This window comes from Pelmatolapia mariae, linkage group LG5 (assembly GCF_036321145.2).
Source record: "Pelmatolapia mariae isolate MD_Pm_ZW linkage group LG5, Pm_UMD_F_2, whole genome shotgun sequence".
Lineage (NCBI taxonomy): Eukaryota > Metazoa > Chordata > Actinopteri > Cichliformes > Cichlidae > Pelmatolapia > Pelmatolapia mariae.
In genome coordinates, this window is record NC_086231.1 from 3915928 (window position 1) to 3935480 (window position 19553).

At 39.7% G+C, this 19553-nt stretch overlaps 1 protein-coding gene across 1 annotated transcript; it reads left to right on the top strand.

The window, feature by feature from the left end:
- LOC134627361 (deoxyribonuclease-1-like) lies at nt 1–11450 on the top strand. The gene is made up of 10 exons (XM_063473372.1): nt 1–66; nt 1430–1522; nt 1612–1706; nt 1806–1892; nt 2033–2145; nt 4492–4604; nt 6020–6174; nt 7561–7657; nt 7757–7835; nt 8808–11450. Exons 2-10 carry the CDS (start codon nt 1442–1444, stop codon nt 8867–8869), a joined length of 882 nt encoding a protein of 293 aa, XP_063329442.1. The 5' UTR covers nt 1–66; nt 1430–1441; the 3' UTR covers nt 8870–11450.
- The last annotated feature ends 8103 nt before the right edge of the window (nt 11451–19553 follow it).

Sequence of the window (19553 nt, forward strand, 5' to 3'; positions counted from 1 at the left end):
TTCAGTCTGTTTGCTGGCAGATTAGCCGCTTCTTTCATTTTTCATTCTGCTGTTTTAGCCACACTCGTGAGTATTACTTTGTAATTTTTAGTTTTATTACTTTTATAAAGTGAATGCTTATCTACGTTAGTTAGAAATCCTCACTTTTTAAATCAGTAAAATATGTTTTTGCTTTCATTATAAGGAGAGTCAAAATGAAACCTGAGTACTGCTGTTTGTGCTGCTGTAATGTTTGAAAACCCACAGTGTCAGTGACTGAACAAAGAGCTGATGATTGTAATCCTGCCAGTTAATTAATGTGCATTCAGGGAATCCCTCAGTTAAAAAGTTTTTATTCAGGTGAAATAAAACAAGGCACTATTTGATCTTACTCATAAGATATCCATTATTTGAAAGTAGTATAATTTGCTCTTCTTAAAGTGGTTAGAGCAGAATATTACATATAATAATATTCATCATTAATGATAAACTATTTCTGTCATACAAACCTTTAAAATATTCACTTTCGCTTTCTGTGTGAGGTTTGAATGTTCTCCATTTGTCTGTGCATGTGACTTGTATTTAACAGCACTTCTAGTTGCACCCATGACCTAATAAAATCATTTACAAAAATCCCAGTGAGAATCCATTTATTCTGAGCAGGTCCCAACCACACACGACTTCCTCACACAACTTTGAATGCCCAGACTAGTTTGGAATAAGCTCCAGTTTTAATTAATGTTGTGTGTGAAAATGGTAGTTATCAGGATGGTTTTTCGATATAGCAGTGAGAATACGGTTTAACAGTCATCACATATCATTATGTAATACAGCCCAGCAATTCCTCAGAGGTCTTGTCGTTTTCACTTCCAATAAAATATATTTAAATCATTATGGCTAATAGGCTTTCATGTTGTAGCTACATTGGACGGGATATTATGTGATAGATGTTTTTTTTTTTTTTTTTCAAAAACAAGCGTACAACCTAAAAAATATATTATCCCTGCTCTATGAAACCGTTATAAGGATTAATCATACATTTAATGGAAACCTTAAAATGTAAGAATTCCAGCTCTTCATGTCCATCAGTTCACTTACTTTCATGTTTAAAATGTTACTGCAATGAGAAACCGCATTAGAGGAACTGGAGTGCCTGGAACTTCTCCATTTTCAATTCCAGATGTTGCTCCTGTGCTGTTAAGTAGAGGCCTTCACCTGGGAAATTGTAGCTTGAAAGTCATCAGTGACTTATTTTAGTATATACATGTTGCAAAATAACCAGCCACAGTTTTTTCAGTGTTTAATCTTTAGTTTCTCATTCTTCCCTTTACTTTGAGTTCTTCTTTTTCTGCTGCACTTCTCCATTTTCTTCCTCTGTTTTGATTCAGCAGCAGTTTGAACAATACATCACACATTTATCGTCTTAAACAGAGTTAATTATCTCTTTCAGAATCAAGTCAGAATGAAGATAGCAGCCTTTAATGGCAAGAACCTGGGACAGAAGAAAGTCCAGAACAAGACTGTCATCAAACACCTCACCGATGTAATATTAATTTTACTTTTATAACAGAAAGCTTGAAATACAACACCAATGACAAAATGTGCAGCACTTAAATGATGTGTTTCCTCCAGATCATGTCTCGGTACAGTGTGATTGTTCTGCTGGAGGTGGTGGATAAGAGCGGCAAAGCCATGGAAACTTTACTTCAAGAACTCAACCAAACTGAGTGAGTTCCCTGCAGTGATAGTGTGTGAATTTCATTTATTTTATTCACAATAGCTTTATGTAGAAAACTGCATGTTTACGTTGCTTCTGTTTTCCTCAGCACTAACAGAGAACACCCCTACAAAAAAACTGCCAGCAAACAACTGGGACGAGACACCTACAAGGAGCAGTATGTCTGTTTCTACAGGTGTGTGAGGCTAAGTTCACTCTAATACAACATCTCAGTGATTTGTGAATCAGACTTTAATTTGTGTGAATGTATGTGTACAAAGTGTGAGATTCATGGCCAGACACACTGATGTCTGACTACATGTTTTTATCTCTTAGACCAGATGAAGTGACACTGACGCAATCATACCAGTATGAAGATAATCAGGCTGGAGATGAAGATGCCTTTGCCAGAGAGCCCTTCATCCTGCGCTTCGATTGTCCAACTACAGGTTTGTGCTTTTTACTGTGTTTCAGTAACTCTTTAGGTTACAAAACAAAACAAGTGGAAGTGCCGAACACTGCAGTTCCTCTGATGGCCACTTAAGGACTAGCTGCAATAACATGCTAGTGCCCACAGACTCAAAGTTAAAATTTACAGCACAATGAATCACGTTTACAGCCTGAAGAAAAAAGAAACAGCTTGGGCCTTCATAGCATCTGTACAAAATTTGTCATACTTTATTGTATTTTCACTCGAGCCATCTAAAGAACAGACTTTCTTTACTTACGTATTAGTCCAGATACCTGTGCTGAAAAGCTCCATTAAAACTACTGAAGCAGCTAATTTTACACAATTTAAAAGTGAAAAAGTACAGGATCTGAAATTCACTCAAAGTGAGAAAGTAAAGAGTAACTCATTGAAGGAAAATTCTATTAAATTTATATACATAGTTAACTGAAACGTGTGCTATATTAATATAATAATAAAATAATATTAGTACATGTGAGTACAAAAATTATTAAAATTTGAAATCAAATTCTAATGAGTGTACTCAGTTTGAATCTGTAATGTAGGACATGTGCAGTCAAAGAGATTTAAAAAACCTTAACAGTTGCAGTTGCGGTATTTGTCCACCAGGTGGCTCCAACTATTCACAAAGCACATCAATTTTGAGGAAATTCATTATCTATTTTCTAACTCTGTTACGCTGCATTTAAAATTACCTGCCACTTCTACATCACTCCTTTCATGATTCCTCCTCTTCTAAGGCGCTAGCTAGATTCTGTAATACACCCGCACTCCTTCCGGCCCACTTTAACCCCTGAGAATAAACGCTAGATAAACCAAAGGTAATGAGTTCCTTTTGAAAATGTAAGAAGTAGAAAGTACAGATATTTGTTTAAAAATGTAGGGAGTAAAAGTGAAAAATTGTATTAAGAATAAATACTCAAGTAAAGTAGGTAGAATTTTTAGGTATCTCTAACTACATTAACAAAGTATTAGGACTACTTCCCACCATCTGGAGACTGGGCTTTGATTGACAGGTGTCCCATAGGTGCCGGACTTCACCTTCACCTACTCGAGTAACTGAACTGCTCACATTGACTGTGTTTGTGTTGTTGGTATGTTTTGGAACATTTGTGGAGTACTGTTTGTCCAGAAAGTCTGCCCCCAGTTTTGATGACTGAATCCTGGTATTTTATCAGTCTCTTACTTCACACTAATCAGTGTTGTACCCTTAAACAGGGGCATAGAGAGGGGAGATGAAGAAGCAGCATACACCTCTCGCCTTCGTCTGTACTGAGCTTCAGTTAGAAACAGTATAACCTCGTCCACATTTTCTTTACATGAATACAGAGTCAGTAGAGAAGTTTCCACACTAAGTTATTATACTTCTTATAAATTTCACAAAACCATTATTTTAGGCAGTGCATAACATGAACTGTAAGCTGGAACAAATGCATCATTTTAACTTGTGTATTTGAGCTGAGACTTTAACTGACTTACAGTAACTTTACTTTAACTTTACTTACAGTAAAGAAATTAATTAATTAAATGTTATTTAATTAATGATACATTTAATTCATTATTGAATGGCATATTTAATTAATTCATTTTGTCACTCCTGGCCCTCCATAGAAACATCCATCCATCCATTCGCTTCCGCTTGTCCTTTTCAGGGTCGCGGGGGGCGCTGGAGCCTATCCCAGCTGTCATAGGGCGAGAGGCAGGGTACACCCTGGACAGGTTGCCAGGCTGTCACAGGGCTAACACATAGAGACAGACAAGCATTCGTGCTCACATTCACTCCCGCATTCACAGCTATGGGCAATTTAGACTAATCAATTAACCTATCCCCACAAACTGCATGTCTTTGGACGGTGGGAGGAAGCCGGAGTACCTGGGGAGAACCCACGCAAACGCGGGGAGAACATGCAAACTCCACACAGAAAGACCCCGGCCTGATGTTGGAATTGAACTCAGGACCTTCTTGCTGTGCGGCAACAGTGCTAACCACCGTGCCACCCAATTCAATTAATACAATTACATAATTACATCACTCTGAAAGGAATTAAATTTGTTATTATTAAATTGTTATTATTATCAATTTGTCTCTGTACATGTTACAGAGGGAGCCTGTTACCTGAGCCTGACAGTGATGCCTGATAGTGTAGCACTCCACCTACTCATCTAAATACAACAAACTAAACAAAAGGGAAACCTTAATTTTGAGGTTTTAGAAAGCATAGGCCAAACCCGCCATGTGATATCAACAAACTCTGTTGTTTATAGTCTGGAACAAAAAAAATAAAAAAAATTTTAATGGAACTAAATGATTATTTATTTATTTCAGTTGTTGAAGATCTGGTCCTGATCCCAGTCCACACAAAGCCAGATGACACTCCGAAGGAGCTGGACGAGCTGCATGATGTGGTTGAAGACATCAGGAAGAAATGGAAAAATGATGTAAGTTTTATGTTTTAATTTAAAAATTCAGACCAATTCAGTTTTAGTTGTATAGAGCAAATTCAACACAACAGTTGTTTCAAGGGGCGTTACACTTGTAAATACAAAGATGCATGATGACCCACTCCACCCTGCCTTTCCTCCAGCTTGCCTGTGTCACAGTTCGTCTCTGTAATAAAGAGAGGGTTTGGCTTGTTTCTAATAATCAACACTAGCAACACCTGGCCAGGTGTGCCAGCTCTACAGAAGCCCTTAGAGCTTAGCTGCTGTGTGACTCTCCTCCTTGGGATTGCTTCTTTGGATTGTGGTTGCTTTCAGTCTGGTTTCTTGTACTAAACGCTTCATACTGTATCTCTTCACTCATGCAGTGATTATACTGACTACATACACTACAGTAAGTTTAAGGTCCGACTATGAGACCTGGTTTGTGACACGTATGAGCATGAAATGACCTGGAATTTGTTGCCTTGTTGAATATTTGTAGAATATATCAGAATATTTTCTCTTACAGGCAGAAAACTTAGTAGTTTGTAGTAGCGATAACAGTGAACCCTCCGCGGTCTTTCGCTACTCAGGCTAAACATCATATATAAGTCACTTAGATAACATAAAAATGTTATTGTTTGGCTTTTTTCAGTGTTTTATTTGTTCGTGAGTAAATCGGTTTGGCTGAGATTAAAGTTATAGTTTTCACACAGCTGAATAAACGTCAAACAAAAAACTGATTAAACAGAAGTGTGAGATGGTCGAGAATTTACGCCAATGTCTTGTTATATTTTAGACAGAAAGGAGCAGATGGCTGAGTTTATTAAACTCCACTGATACAGCTGGTGACGCAAAACTGAAGGCTAGACCGTCCAATTTCACAGCCGTTTACTTCCAGCCTACCCGGCCTTCGGAGGACCCGGCCACGTAGACTGAAGGCCAGGTCCTCAGGAGGATGCAGCCTATGAATTTGGACACCCCTTATATATACGCACACAAAGGGAAGCAAGGAATGGCAAACAGAAGGGAGACACAGCTGAACCTAATTAGATGAGACTGAGAAAGCAAACTAGAAAACATGAACATAGAGCCAAAAATACTCGACATTACACAGGGGAGGCACAGAGAACACTTAAATGCTGGGAATGATAACAAATACCCCAAAACTAACAAAACCACTGAATATTAATGAACATAAAACATAAACCCAGAGTCCACAGACTCCTGACCATGACAGCCTAAACCTAACCAAACAGCTAATAAACAGCAAAGTGGAACTAAGATTCAACATGGGATAAATCTCTGTGCTGTTAAGAATAAGAATACCTTAATACCACAAAACATTAGAGCGCCACATACAGGCTGTAAGAAACATCTGTCATTGTATTAAGCGAGTCTGCTCTCTGTTGGCATTTTCATTTCTTCTGCAGAACATTATGATTTTGGGGGACTTTAATGCAGATGGACCTTATCTCTCCAAGAAGAAGAAGGAAAAGATCCGCATCTGCTCTCCTCCCTACAAGTGGCTCATTGCTGACGATGTCGACACCACGGCTAGCAACAAAAATGATAACACCTACGACAGGTGACACACATCACGCAGGCTAAGAGCTCAAATGGAGGAAGATACTTGTACAACTAATTAAATAAAAGAAATTAATGAAGACGTTATGCTTCAAAGAAATTTGGGGTGTGAGTGTCATTGAAAGACAAAAACAACAAAAAGATGTTTACTTCCATAAAGCAGTTTATGTGACTAATTCAGCTTGTTTATTTCTTTGTCTGATTTTTTTGCTACTCAGAAGGTGATGGATTGATATACATGAAACAAGTGTTACTTGATCTAACTTAGAACTGATCTGGATCTGGATTCAGGAATTTTCGGAAGAATTCTTAACTATTGACAGACAGGGTGAAATTGGACATTTTGTGTTACAGATTTAAAAACATATATCTAAAATGAAATAAGAAAAATTGGAAGACTTTTTGCCCAAATGATTAATATTTCAGTAGAAATGTTCTTACTAAAATACACAAAAATGAATGTTTACACCAAATCCCTGTCAGGTTCAGGACAAGTGGGCACCGGCCAGTTTTGTGTCTATGCTTCTGTTTGCATTCACCTCAGGGTGAAATGGAGAAGTTGGTGATTATTGTATTTTATTTTATTTTTATGATTTTTTTCATTTCATTCATTTATTTACTTGACTGTAATTCTGAGTATTCTTTGCCTTCTGGTGTTTTGGAAAATTGTACATAATGACCAAAAGGAAATAGTCTACCTGTGGGTACAATAAAGTAATCAGGTCTAAATTTGTTCATACTGTGTGAAGAAATTCGAAGTTCATACTGTGCAAAGGAACTAATGAATATAGCTTGTGGAGGTATGTAGTCTCAGTAGTCTCAGGCTCTTAATCGTCTAAAGTAAAGCTGTTAAAATGTGTTTTTATAGATGTAATTTTACTTAATTCTGTATCCCAAACTTATTCTCACAATTGAGTTTTAGTAAATAAGACTTATTTGGTCTGATTTTTTTATGTAAGAGAGAAGCCAACAACACTAAGGCAAGAAACAGGGGAAATGAGAAATAAACCTTCATAATTTGACAGAGTACAAACAAATTCATGTAGGAAAATACTGACGAGTGACTGATTTATGTGTGAAACATTTGTGTGTTTGGTTCATAAACAGATGTAAATGTGTTTGAGTGGTAGCTGTCTGCTTGTGGGTCTTTTAGTGTGCTGAACCATGCCAAAACTTGTGGCTAAAGTGTCCTTTTTTATTTTTAAAGAAGATTCTTTTTTCTAAGAGAGCATCTGACAACTAATGAGAAATAATATTGGGATCAGTGAATTTCAGTTTGAGACAGAAAACAGAGATAAAACTATTGGGGCTTCACACTGTAAAGTATACAGAAAGAAATCAAGTTCTTAACTGTTTAAAAATAACGTGTCTCCTCTTTGTCAAACAGAATTGTGGTGTATGGGGACACTATGCTGAATGCCATCGTCCCCAACTCGGCCAAGTCTTTCAACTTTCAGAAAGAGTTTAAGCTGACCGATGAGGAGGTGAGACTCACGTTTTTTTCTGAGCTCAAAGATAGAAATGATTTAACCGGTTTCAGCATTTGAAAGGAGAGCGTCTGTGTTGTCATTTAAATTTTTAAGGTCCGGGGCATCAGTGACCATTACCCCGTGGAGGTGGAGCTGAAGACCAAAGATGCGACTGCGATGGCGTCTGGGGAAGGTCATTATTTTTTCATCTCTGACTCTTACTGTATTTATACTTGACAGCAGGAATGGGGATTGATAAGAGTTTAGTGATTCCGACGCCATTATCAATATCGTTGGGTTTTCATTGGATCTGCTTTAAGGGTCACCACCATTTCTTAGCAGCACACCAAAGACATTCTATTTGTGCAAATTAATTACATGCTGTGTGGTCAAATGTTTGTGCATGTTGGAGGTATTTCCTCTCTTTGCTATGATCAGCATTGAGATCATACCTCGTAAGAGTAATGTATTACACAGAAGTATGCAGTATGTTACTTAATTACTCCCAGGAGAAAGTAAGTCATTATACTACACATTATATTACTTTTGCGATTCACCATAAAATTACCTGAGACAAACTGTCTCATAAATACCATATAACAGTATAGACCCGAGGCTACAGTCCCACACATCCCTATCCTAATGAGGACACACATACAGTGTTTACTTTTGTATTTAGTTATGAACACAAAGCCTACAACACAAAACAAAGATGAAAACCAGACCAAAGACCGTTTAAAACAATCGCCACGGTGAGTCTACTGTAGAAACATGAACCAGGAGAAGTGGAAGCTACATCCTGACTACTCATCACTGCTTTTGTTACCTGTGGCAGATCAGGGACTGGCTATTGGGCTGCGATCGGCATTCAGTCAGCTTTAACATCACTCTATTGAACACTTTTTATGATCTTCTATCGCCGAAGTACTTGCTTATAGGGGGTCATATGATTGTTGGGTTTTTCTCTGTATGTATTATTGTAGGGTCTACTGTACAATATAAAGCGCCTTGAGACGACTGCTGTATAAATAAAACTGATTTGAATTAAGTAAATACGTTTCTAAAAGTGCACCCCGTTTATGCGTTCAATACTTTTTACTGAAAATTGGTAACATGTGCAATACTTACTTTACTTACTGTATTTCATCTTTCTAATATTAAACAGGAAAACGGAAGCAAGGACAAGCATCCAACACGCCAACCAAGAGAGGACGTAAGAATGTTTAGTGTTAAACTTTCACGATCTTGCTATTAATTTTTAGAATTTGTGTTGCTCCAGTTAAAGTGTGTAATTTTTTTTTTTTCCAATTCAGTTTTTCTTCAGATTTAACTGAAATCAAATCAAGGTTATTTTTTGGATATCATTCACTCACAGAAAATATGTTCAATAAAAATAACCTGATTCACAAGTTGCTTCATGTTATGAGTAGCACTTGGCCATGGTGGGACAAAAGAACTTCCTTTTAACAGGAAGACACCAGTACCTTGTGTGTGCTGCACAATATGTACACCCTACTGAACATATCCACTTTAAATAAAATGGTGATGCAACTTTCTTGTGTCCTTCAGAGGCTGAACTCCCTGACAGTACCAATCAATGACCATAAGTAAGAGGCCTTTCAGGTGCCTCTGTGTTATCCTGAGTTCTTTTCTAACATCCTGAACAGTTGTAAAAAGGAACCTTCTCTTTGTCAGGCGCAGACATAAAGTCTCAAACATTTTAGGAAAATATTAAGTAATTTGGATTGAAGCAAACAGGAAATGCAAGGTGTTGTCTTTGTAACTGCCTCCTCACATCCTTTTGTACATCCTTTTTCCTCAACTATCGCATGTTTCAGTCCCATTTATTCTCTGCTGCCTCGGTCTCAGTATGATAGATTGTTGTTACTTGTGCTTTAGTGGAAGTCGATTTCTACTCCCTGGGAAGCCTCCACTTCACAGATCGGTGGTATGTTGCTCATTCTCTTGAGCTGAATTGAGCTATTTCACTGGTAGTACACAGGTGTGACACGTGCAGCTGGATCAGCCTCATACAGACTGCCTTCTCCGCGCAGACGACAACACTTGTCTTTATCATCTGTGATGTTAACACTGTTTTATAACAGCTGTCGGTCAAACAGATGGGTCGTAGACTTGATTTTCAGGAGCCGCTGCAGACATGCCAGGAAATAAACGTGGGGAATATTTGGTCTTTAATGATGCGTATCTGCTTTAACGCGACACACAGTCTGCTGTGCCGTTGGGTTTTACTTTTCCCCATTAACACGATAAAGAACGATAAGTTAAACGGTTTAGTAAATGTTACTGTTCTGCAGAAACACACTTTGATATCCTCCTGAGAACTGAGGTAAATAGTATCTGTCAGAGTAACTTTTTGTGATTTGCGTGTCCACTGCAGAGGACATAATGAACAGGCGGGGTCTCAGGAGGATATGACTTGAGGATGTTCAGCCCTACAGCTAAGGCAAGCTTCTCCACTCAGATGCAGCGTTAATCCATTCAGGGTGCACTGTGATTAACCTGTGGCACACCTGCCACTAGTATTTACTAGAAAGTGGGATTTTGTTTCATCCTGGTAATCTCAAGGTTTTGTTTTCTGCGAATGTGATTCACGTCTTACCTGGGTTACTATGGCGATTATAAATCAGCAGGTATGAAATTACCACGCACTCTCCTGTCAGTTCTCTGAAAAAATAGTGTCCCAAGAAATGATTATAGACTAGTTTTATTGTTTTATAAACATCAGCCTAATAACCAGTCCTAAAACAAAGCGCATAATTATGTGCAGTTTGCACGTAGACTTCAGTTTTTATCTTTTACTCTCGGAGTGTTAAACATCACTGGCACTGCAGCTGAAAAAAACCTAAAACTGTCCTTTAAAGATTAATTTAATAAAATACTCGATTACCAGATTCTCTGTTAACTTACACAGCTGGATGGCTTGCTGTAGGCTTCAAATCAAATTGTCAAATTTGATTGTTGTAGTCCCTCTTTCAGTCTGATCATTCATTGATCGCTGCTGAGAGTAAATTATACTCCACAGTGATTTTATTATCACGTAGCTGATTTATTGTCTTACTGGGTTGTTTTCATTATGTATTATGTGTGTAACATCTTCATATTTTTATTAAATTAAATATTATTTTTCCTTTGGCACAATAATTAATCAGTGTGATTGGTCAGATGCTGTCAGCTCCACACCTTTTACGTGACACGCTCGTACCTGCAACAGGAAACACTGGTTTAACTTAGCTGAAAACAGCCTTCGTGTGACCGCCTATCCTGACTGCCAGTGTCAGCGTTAGAAACCAGGAAAGAAACGCCGGTGTCCTGGATTCATTCTGACAGTTACTATTTTGTGTCCAGACATGTGCTCTGCAACTGTAACTGTATTTAAGCTGCCTAAAAAACAAGTCAATAAACTTTGGATAAAATGTCATATTACTATATTTAGGATGATTACTTATGTGGGAATATCACCAACTTAACTCGCAGGCTTTGCTTGTGTGTGAAAAATAACTCACAACAATAAATAAACAAAATAAAATAAATGCATTTATAAAGACATATTTTATGACACATCTGTTTGACATTAATCTGAAACATCGGTTCAGGAACGCTGCTGCTTTGCTTTCTTCTTTTACCTTTTGGGGTTTTTATGTTTCCATGTTGTCTTTGCTCCTTTTGTTTTGCTTCTTGTTTTGCTGGAGTTTAATTTTGTTATTTTCACTGTGTTCCATCATTGTAAACCCACACGTGTCTCATGTTTCTATCCTCTCTGTTTTGCACATTCAGTTTATGTAGTGAAATGTGACGTATAAATAAACGTGGTTTTGGCTTATGGTGTTGTCTCTATTCTTGTTTCTGTGTTTTATAAAACTTTTTTAAATAATTGGTTGGTGAGCAACAGGATTCCTTGTTTGGAGGGGTGACCGTAATCTGGGCTGGGCCTTGTAATTACAGGAGTTTTAAACTTGCATCCTGTTAACAATAAGTGGTTGAACAGAAAACCATGTTTTTGCCGTGGATTATGGAGACTAATATAGGCTATTCATTCACTTAAACACCGAAATCCAACAGTTTAATTAAGTACAGTCTTATTCTGATTACTGTCATATGAGGGCGAGAGAAAGAATGAGCTGCACTGACTTGTATCAGCAGACAAAGAGAGAGCTGCGCATGTGCTGTAAATTGATTATCTTCAGTTTTCACTTTTTCAACTGAAAATGGGTTTGCTGCACTGAGTGATGTCACCTTCATTCCATTCCTATTCTGTGCAGTCAGAAATCACATCTACTTCCTACAGGTGACCTATTTGTTAAAAATTCTAAATCCCCTCCTTATTTGCATGAACCAGACTAGAAAATTATGTTTTGTTTATATATTTTGAAAGTTGCTTAATGGGAGAAATGCCTACACTGTAAATTCTTATTAGTTAACTTCACTGAGATAAAGCATGCAAACCTCAAAAAATACATACATACATATCTCTCTCTCTCTCTCTCTATAGAGTGAGTAAAGACTACTCAGTATTATTATTTTAAACAGGTAATGTGAAAGTTCTTGCAACATGTGATTTGTTAGCTGTGTTTAACTGAACCCTGTAGTGATGGATCTTATTGAACATATATCTGGGTGTAAAACAAGGGAATAATGATGTGGAGCGTCATTCTCCTCGAGTATTTTTTTGTATTTCCGTCGCTGAAACTTCCAAATGCAGCAGAACTATTTGCCCTTTTATGCAGCACTGGGTCAGAGTACCTATTGAACCGTCTCATAAGCCAGGATGTATTTCTGAGTAAGACCAATGTGTGTAACTGCGCTTCTCATTGTTAGCATCCACTGAATTTGTACAATTGGGAGGTCAGTGATGTAAGACTGAATATTTTGTATTTATATTAGAGTGCGACATCAGGTAGATTTGAATTGAATATTCTTTATTTATTTATGGTGCTGATGGACCATCTTTAAGGCTTTTGCACCAGACTTGAAAAGAAGTTTCATAAATATGGGACCCATTTATGGCGTACACCGGTTTGGATATTTCTGTTATTTTTTCACAGGCCCTGGTATAATACAAGCATGTCACTGCTATGTTCCATTCAAAACTGGAGAAAACAGCTGGCAGGGACAGCTGTTTATAGTCAAAACTTAAGTTATAAACAGTTGCTGAGCCTCCTTCATGCCCCAAGGACCTCGGGGGGTTAAAATATGTGTGTTAAAATACTCCCCCAGAGAGATCCATGTTTCAGTCACGCAGAAAAAGTCCAAACTCTGGGACCTAAAAAGTTACTTTTTGTTCAGGATGGACCTTGCGCTCACCAGACCTATTCTTGTGGGAACTGGGTCTGTAGAAGCACTAGCGGGAGATGTAGGTGAAATCTGTGCAAGATGCCGCAGATTCCCAAGGTTGACACCTTTCCAGTGCAGATCAAGGGGAGTGGAACGATGGGGATAGGACACCTGATCCAAGTCGGCAACAAGTAGTAGCCACGAATGAACAGGGTTCAGGGAACTCAAGGATGTAGAAAGTCTAGGAACCGATCCATATTGGATCAGGAAAGTCCCTGGAGACCGGGCCAATCTGGCCCTCAGCCCCTCTAGCCGCTTGCCACGACATCTGTGAAGGCCTCTCCAGTGAGGTGGGCGTGGTGCCCAGCAAAGGTAAGCCGGTACTCCAGCCGAGAGTGGGGCTAAGGAATCAGGTCTGATTGCTACAGTGTTTGCTAAAAAAAGGCTTGAGAGCATTGTTGAGGAAGCAAATATCCTGTATTTTAAAATTACTAAATAACAATAAAGAAGCAGAAGCAAACAGAGATGCAACCCAAAGCAGAGTAAAGAACAATAATACGTAGAAGTCATCTGTCCGTGTCAGTAGTGTTGTACAGTCTGTGAACATAAAGAAAGGCCATAACATCACTCACTTCCATACGGCTTAAAACCCTGCACAACTTAAGGTACCACATCTTGATAACTGTCCATATATATTTCATTTTTAACTATAACTGAAACTGCAAACACATATTTAAAGTTTTCATCATTAGAAGAAGTACAAAAACTGATGTTCCAAAGTTAATGATGTTAATGATGCTGATACCTTAAATATTAATGATCCATTTATTTCTTGGTCTTTCATTCAACCAACCACTCTGATCAAGTTGCATCACTGGTGGGATGCTTTAAGTTTCTGTCAAAGATTTATGCAGTTGACAAAAACATTCATCAAAAACATTTAACATCTGATTAATAATTCTCATTATTTTTGACATGATTTGAATGATTCACAAGCTTTTTCAAAATCCCTTTACCCTTATGGTGTAATTCTTCATATTACATACATGTATACAAGTATGTAATTGTCATGGTGCTGGGTCGTTGACCCAGCTTTTTGTGTTTGGCATTATGTTTATTATTATTAGCCGATTTGATGTTTAATTTCTTCATGATTATCTTTATTAGTATGTAGGTTTCATTCTCAGGGTTTCCAGTTCTTGGTTTATTTCCTGTGTCGTTCCCCTGGTGCTTGTTCGTGTCCCTGAGTTTGTGTTTGTGAATTTCCTGTTTTACTTTGAAGGTCTGTGTCTGTTATCACTGTGTTAGCTTGTGTTTTCCTGTCATCTTGTGAACTGGGATCAGCTGTGCTCCCCTCCTGTGTGTCATAACCTGATTACCTTGTGTGTGTATATATAGTGGGTGCGGTCTGCTTGTCTGTGTTTCATGGTGTGTTTGTTCCTTAGGCTGCATCTCTCTGCCCGTCATGCCGTTACGTTATTATTTCAGGTTTGCTCTTTAGTTTTCCCAGTTTAGGTTTTTTCAGTAACTTCTCATGCATCATTGCCTGTTTTTGTCACTCTGCCACTTTGTAAATAAACGTTCATTCATATCATCAGTCTTTTGCCTGCATTTTAGGTAGTGATGGGTAGACGAGGCCTCGTGAAGCATTTCAGCACATTGTTTCGATACTTTGTCAACACAGGGTTGCTGTTTTGCTCCATACTGTCACCTGCTGGACCTTAAATATCATTGCAGGCAACTTACTTGAGACTCACAACAGACACTGATTCAATGACCTAGTCATACTTGTATACACTGTAAGTTATTGTACTTTCCATGGAATCATTTTATATTTTTTGCATTGCACCGATACAGGTTTCGCTCTGTACTCCGTCTCATCATCAGCAGGGATGATGAGTCAGAGTACCGGGCTGTGGTCGACTCCTTTGTCACGTGGTGTGAGCAGAATCATCTGCAGTTCAACGTGGCAAAGACCAAGGAACTGATCGTGGACTTCAGGAAGACCAGGAAACACTTGACCCCTGTTTCAATCCAGGGGGTCAGTGTTGACATTGTGGAGGACTATAAATACCTTGGAGTACACATTGACAATAAACTGGACTGGGCTAAAAACACCACAGCACTTTACAGAAAGGGCCAGAGTCGTCTCTATTTTTTGAGGTGACTGAGGTCCTTCAACATCTGCCAGAAAATGCTGAGGATTTTCTATGAGTCTGTTGTGGCCAGTGCGATCCTCTATGCTGTGGCATGCTGGGGGAGCAGGCTGAGGGTCGCAGATGCCAACAGACTCAATAAACTGATCCGTAAGGCCAGTAATGTTGTGGGGATGGAGCTGGACTCCCTCAAGGTGGTGTCGGAGAGGCGGATGTTGTCCAAAATAAAGACAATGTTGGATAACACCTCCCACCCACTCCATGACATGCTGGTCAGTCACAGGAGCACGTTCAGTGAGAGACTGAGAGTACCGAAAAGCATCACTGAACGACACAGGAAATCTTTCCTGCCTGTGGCCATCTCCCTGTACAACTCATCCACTTAACACACTGGTTACTGCTACAACTACACGTTTCTTTTCCAGCTATTTATTAATGTGTGACTTATATATATATATATATATATATATTGTACTATTCTTAGTTAGCGTGTTGTCTGTTTCGTTAATGTTGGTTTATAATGGAGCACTGTAACAAAAAAATAATTTCCCCCAGGGATCAATAAAGTATTCTGATTCTGATTCTGTGAGCTTGATACATGCCAGAAAAAGACGTCAGCATCACTAATTTTAGACTATTTTCCTCCAACACCACACGGCTCGCCCTGGCAGCCGTGAGAGACATTTGGGTTTGTTTATCTTAATTGGATATGTTTTTTCTTTATTTTCTGTTTATTACTTATAAAATAGCTTGGTGATTGGGCTGATTTTCATTTTACTGGACTTTTGATTGTGTGATGCCAGGTCAGAATTGGCAGGAAACTGCTAGCCTTTTTTTTCCACTTTTGAAGTTTGACTTCTAGTTAATATTGTAAAGGATTTATTTTAAGTCAAACAATTAACAATTCCCAGCCAGGTGCCCAAACCTAACTAAAAACAAAAAAGAAATGTCTAATACATCCACCACCATCACCTTCTTAGTGGCTTACCTGAGTTAGAGTTACAGTCAGGGCTGAAGCCTTTCACATTAAAGTTTCAAACTCAAAGTCAAGTCAAAGTCGGATTTATTGTTAAAGACCATATATATACAGATATACACAGGAATTTGAATTCTCCCATGGCCCTCAGTGTACACTAAAAATACAAAAGATAATAATAATAATAATAAAATAGAAAATAAAAGTCTTATGTACAATACATTAAAATACTATACAATTATTTAAACAGCAGTGGCAACACAATCATAGTGATTGTGGGCAAGTTTGTGGGGCAGTCATTGAAAAGGCCAATGGTGGTGGGTCAGAGCTGTATGTTTGGGGGTTCAGAGGGAAGAGGTGAATGCAGGTCTGGAGTTGGTGTGTGGGAGAGCAGGGAGTGAATTCAGCATCCTGACAGCCTGATGGACGAAGGTGCCTCTCAGTCTGCTGGTTCTGGCCCGGAGGCTCTCCAGTCTCCTTCCTGATGGCAGCAAACTGAAGAAGCTGTTGGATGGATAAGTCAAGTGACCTGTAATGCAGAAGGTTTTCCAGATGAGGCAGGTGAAGTAGATGTCCTGGAGGGAGGGAAGAGAAGTATCCACGATCCTCTCCACTGCTCTCACTACCCATTTTAACTTTTTTCGGCAGGACCCAGTGCAGGAGTCATACCACACAGTGATGCAGCTGGTGAGGATGCTCTCAATGGTACCTCTGTAGAAGGTGCTCATAATGGGGGTTGAGGCTCTTGCTATCCTCATTTTGCAGAAGAAGTAAGTAAGTAAGTAAAATTTTATTTATGTAGCACATTTCTAGATAAAAGATCACAAAGTGCTTCACAAGGTATAAAACAAAAACAGACAAAAGTTAACAAAATGAAATTCTAAAAAGATGTGTTTTTAGCTGTTTTTTTAAAAGCGACCACTGAGTCTGCAGATCTTAAGTTCTGAGGAAGAGAGTTCCACAGTCTGGCGGCCACAGTGGCAAAAGCTCTATCACCCTTGGTTTTCAGCCTTGTATGCTGAATAACAAGTAGGCCCTGATCACAAGACCTCAGGGACCTACTAGGGATATAGGGCTGTAAAAGTTCAATGATGTAGGCTGGTGCTTGTCCTTGAAGAGTTTTAAATGTCAGAACCAGTATCTTAAAATGGAGTCTGAATTCAACGGGGAGCCAGTGCAGCTGTATAAGCAACAGTGTCACATGGGAGTACTTAGATGTTTTTGTCAGAAGCCTTGCTGCAGCATTTTGGACAATCTGCAGACGCTCCAGGGAGTTTTTGTTTAGACATGTAAACAGTGAATTGCAGTAGTCCAATCGTCATGAAATGAATGCATGGATAACAAGCTCCAGTTCAGTGTGAGATACTATAGGGCTCAATTTAGAAATGTTTCTTAAATGATAGAAGCAGGACCGAACCAGAAATTTGACGTGAACATTTAGAGTAAGAGCAGAATCAAAAGTTACCCCGAGGTTCCTGATAGACGGTTTCACAAAAGATGAAAGAGGACCAAGAGCATTCATTATGTTAGGTACATGTCTGTCCGGAGCACATACAAGGACTTCAGTCTTTTCTTCATTAAGTTGGAGGAAGTTGTCAGCCATCCAACCTTTGATGGATTCTAAGCACTCATTTAGAATCTGCAGCTTAGAAACATCTTCAGGTTTAAAAGACATATATAGCTGGATGTCATCCGAATAGCAGTTATAGCAAATGTCCTCAAAGGGCCTCAAAATATGCTGGAGAGGAAGTAGATATATTAAACACAATAAGGGCCCCAGCACAGAACCTTGTGGCACACCATAGGAAAGGGACGTGGAAGATAACCTGTACTTAGAGACCGCCACAAGTAGAATCACTGTTGGGCTTTGCTGACTAGTGATGCAGTGTTTTTTGACCAGGAGAGATCTTCTGAGATGTGCACACCCAGGAACTTGGTGCCGCTTAACCTCTCCACAGCAGCACCATTGATGGTTAGTGGGGTGTGCATTTCTCCACATTCAGGAAAAGGTTCTTGGTTGGGGAATGCCTTCCCTGCACCCTGGTGACACAGCTGCACCCCAAGGCCCTGCATGTGTGGGTGATTGTGGTGGAGGAGGAAGAGGGAGGCAGCTGGGGATGGGGAGGGAAGGAAGGGAGGGGCAAGAGGCCCCTCTCTGGGGCCAGCTCCCCCGCTGACCCCAGTAGGCACCCCCACACTCTGGAACCTACCAAGGATGGACTTTCGCCCACAACAGCAGCACCGCCCGGCCCCACAGAGTCTGGGGCAGCCCACCAGACCCCACCACAAAGAAAACTGCACCCACTCCAACATTCACTCATCTCCCCGGCTACACACGACAATAGACACCCAGGTTGAGTTCTTTCTCCACATCTCCTATAATCTCTCCCCCAACTGCAGAGTGAACTCCTGGAGACCAGAGAACTTAGAATAGAATAGAATAGAATAGAATAGAATAATCCTTTAATTGTCCCACAAGGGGAAATTTGGTTGTAACAGCAGCAAAAAGACACATATACAAACAAACAGTACACAGGACACAGAAGAGAAACATACACAATTTTTCTTAAATATTTACATTAAGGACAATGGTTACTATATACAGAGAGTACTGTACAGTTATTAAATTAAATAAAAATAACTACAGATAAGAGGCAAACCAGGTTGTAGTGCAACTCGGTTAATTAACTTATTGCAGTTACAGTGCTGATGTAAACATCTATGTTTGTTGGGAGCAGTTCTGATTGTACAGTCTGACAGCTGCAGGGAGGAAGGACCTGCAGAAACGCTCCTTCATGCATCTAGGATGCAGCAGTCTGTCACTGAAGGAGCTCTGCAGTTCAGCAACATTTACATGCATGGGGTGGGAGACTCTGTCCATCAGAGATGTTATTTTGGCCAGAGTCCTTCTGTCTCCCACCACCTGCACTGGGTCCAGGGTGCATCCCAGAACAGAGCTGGCCTTCCTGATGAGTTTATCCAACCTCTTCCTTTCAGCTGCCGATAAACCGCTGCTCCAACATACCACACTGTAAAAAATGACAGATGCCACCACAGAGTCATAGAAGGTCTTTAAAAGCGCTCCCTGGACTCCAAATGACCTCAGCCGCCTCAGCAGGTAGAGTCTGCTCTGACCCTTCCTGTAAAGAGCATCAGTGTTGTGGCTCCAGTCCAGTTTATTATTCAGGTGAACACCCAGGTACCTATACGAGTCCACTATCTCAATGTCCACTCCCTGGATGTTCACCGGTGTCAGTGTGGTGGGTCTGCGTCTCCGGAAGTCCACCACCAACTCCTTGGTTTTCCCGGCGTTGATCAGCAGCTGGTTCTGCTGACACCAGTCCACAAAGTCCAGAGTCCACTGTCTGTCCTCACCTGTGATGAGGCCGACTATGGCAGAGTCGTCAGAGAACTTCTGTAGGTGGCAGCGTGGGGAGTTGATGGAGAAGTCTGCAGTGTAGAGGGTGAAGAGGAACGGTGCCAGCAC

Coding starts and splice junctions, on each gene's coding strand:
- LOC134627361 (XM_063473372.1), top strand. CDS start 1,442: ATGAAGATAGCAGCCTTTAATGGCAAGAACCTGGGACAGAAGAAAGTC. Junction 4,605..6,019: donor GGAAGAAATGGAAAAATGAT/GTAAGTTTTATG, acceptor TTTCTTCTGCAG/AACATTATGATTTTGGGGGA. Junction 6,175..7,560: donor AATGATAACACCTACGACAG/GTGACACACATC, acceptor TTTGTCAAACAG/AATTGTGGTGTATGGGGACA.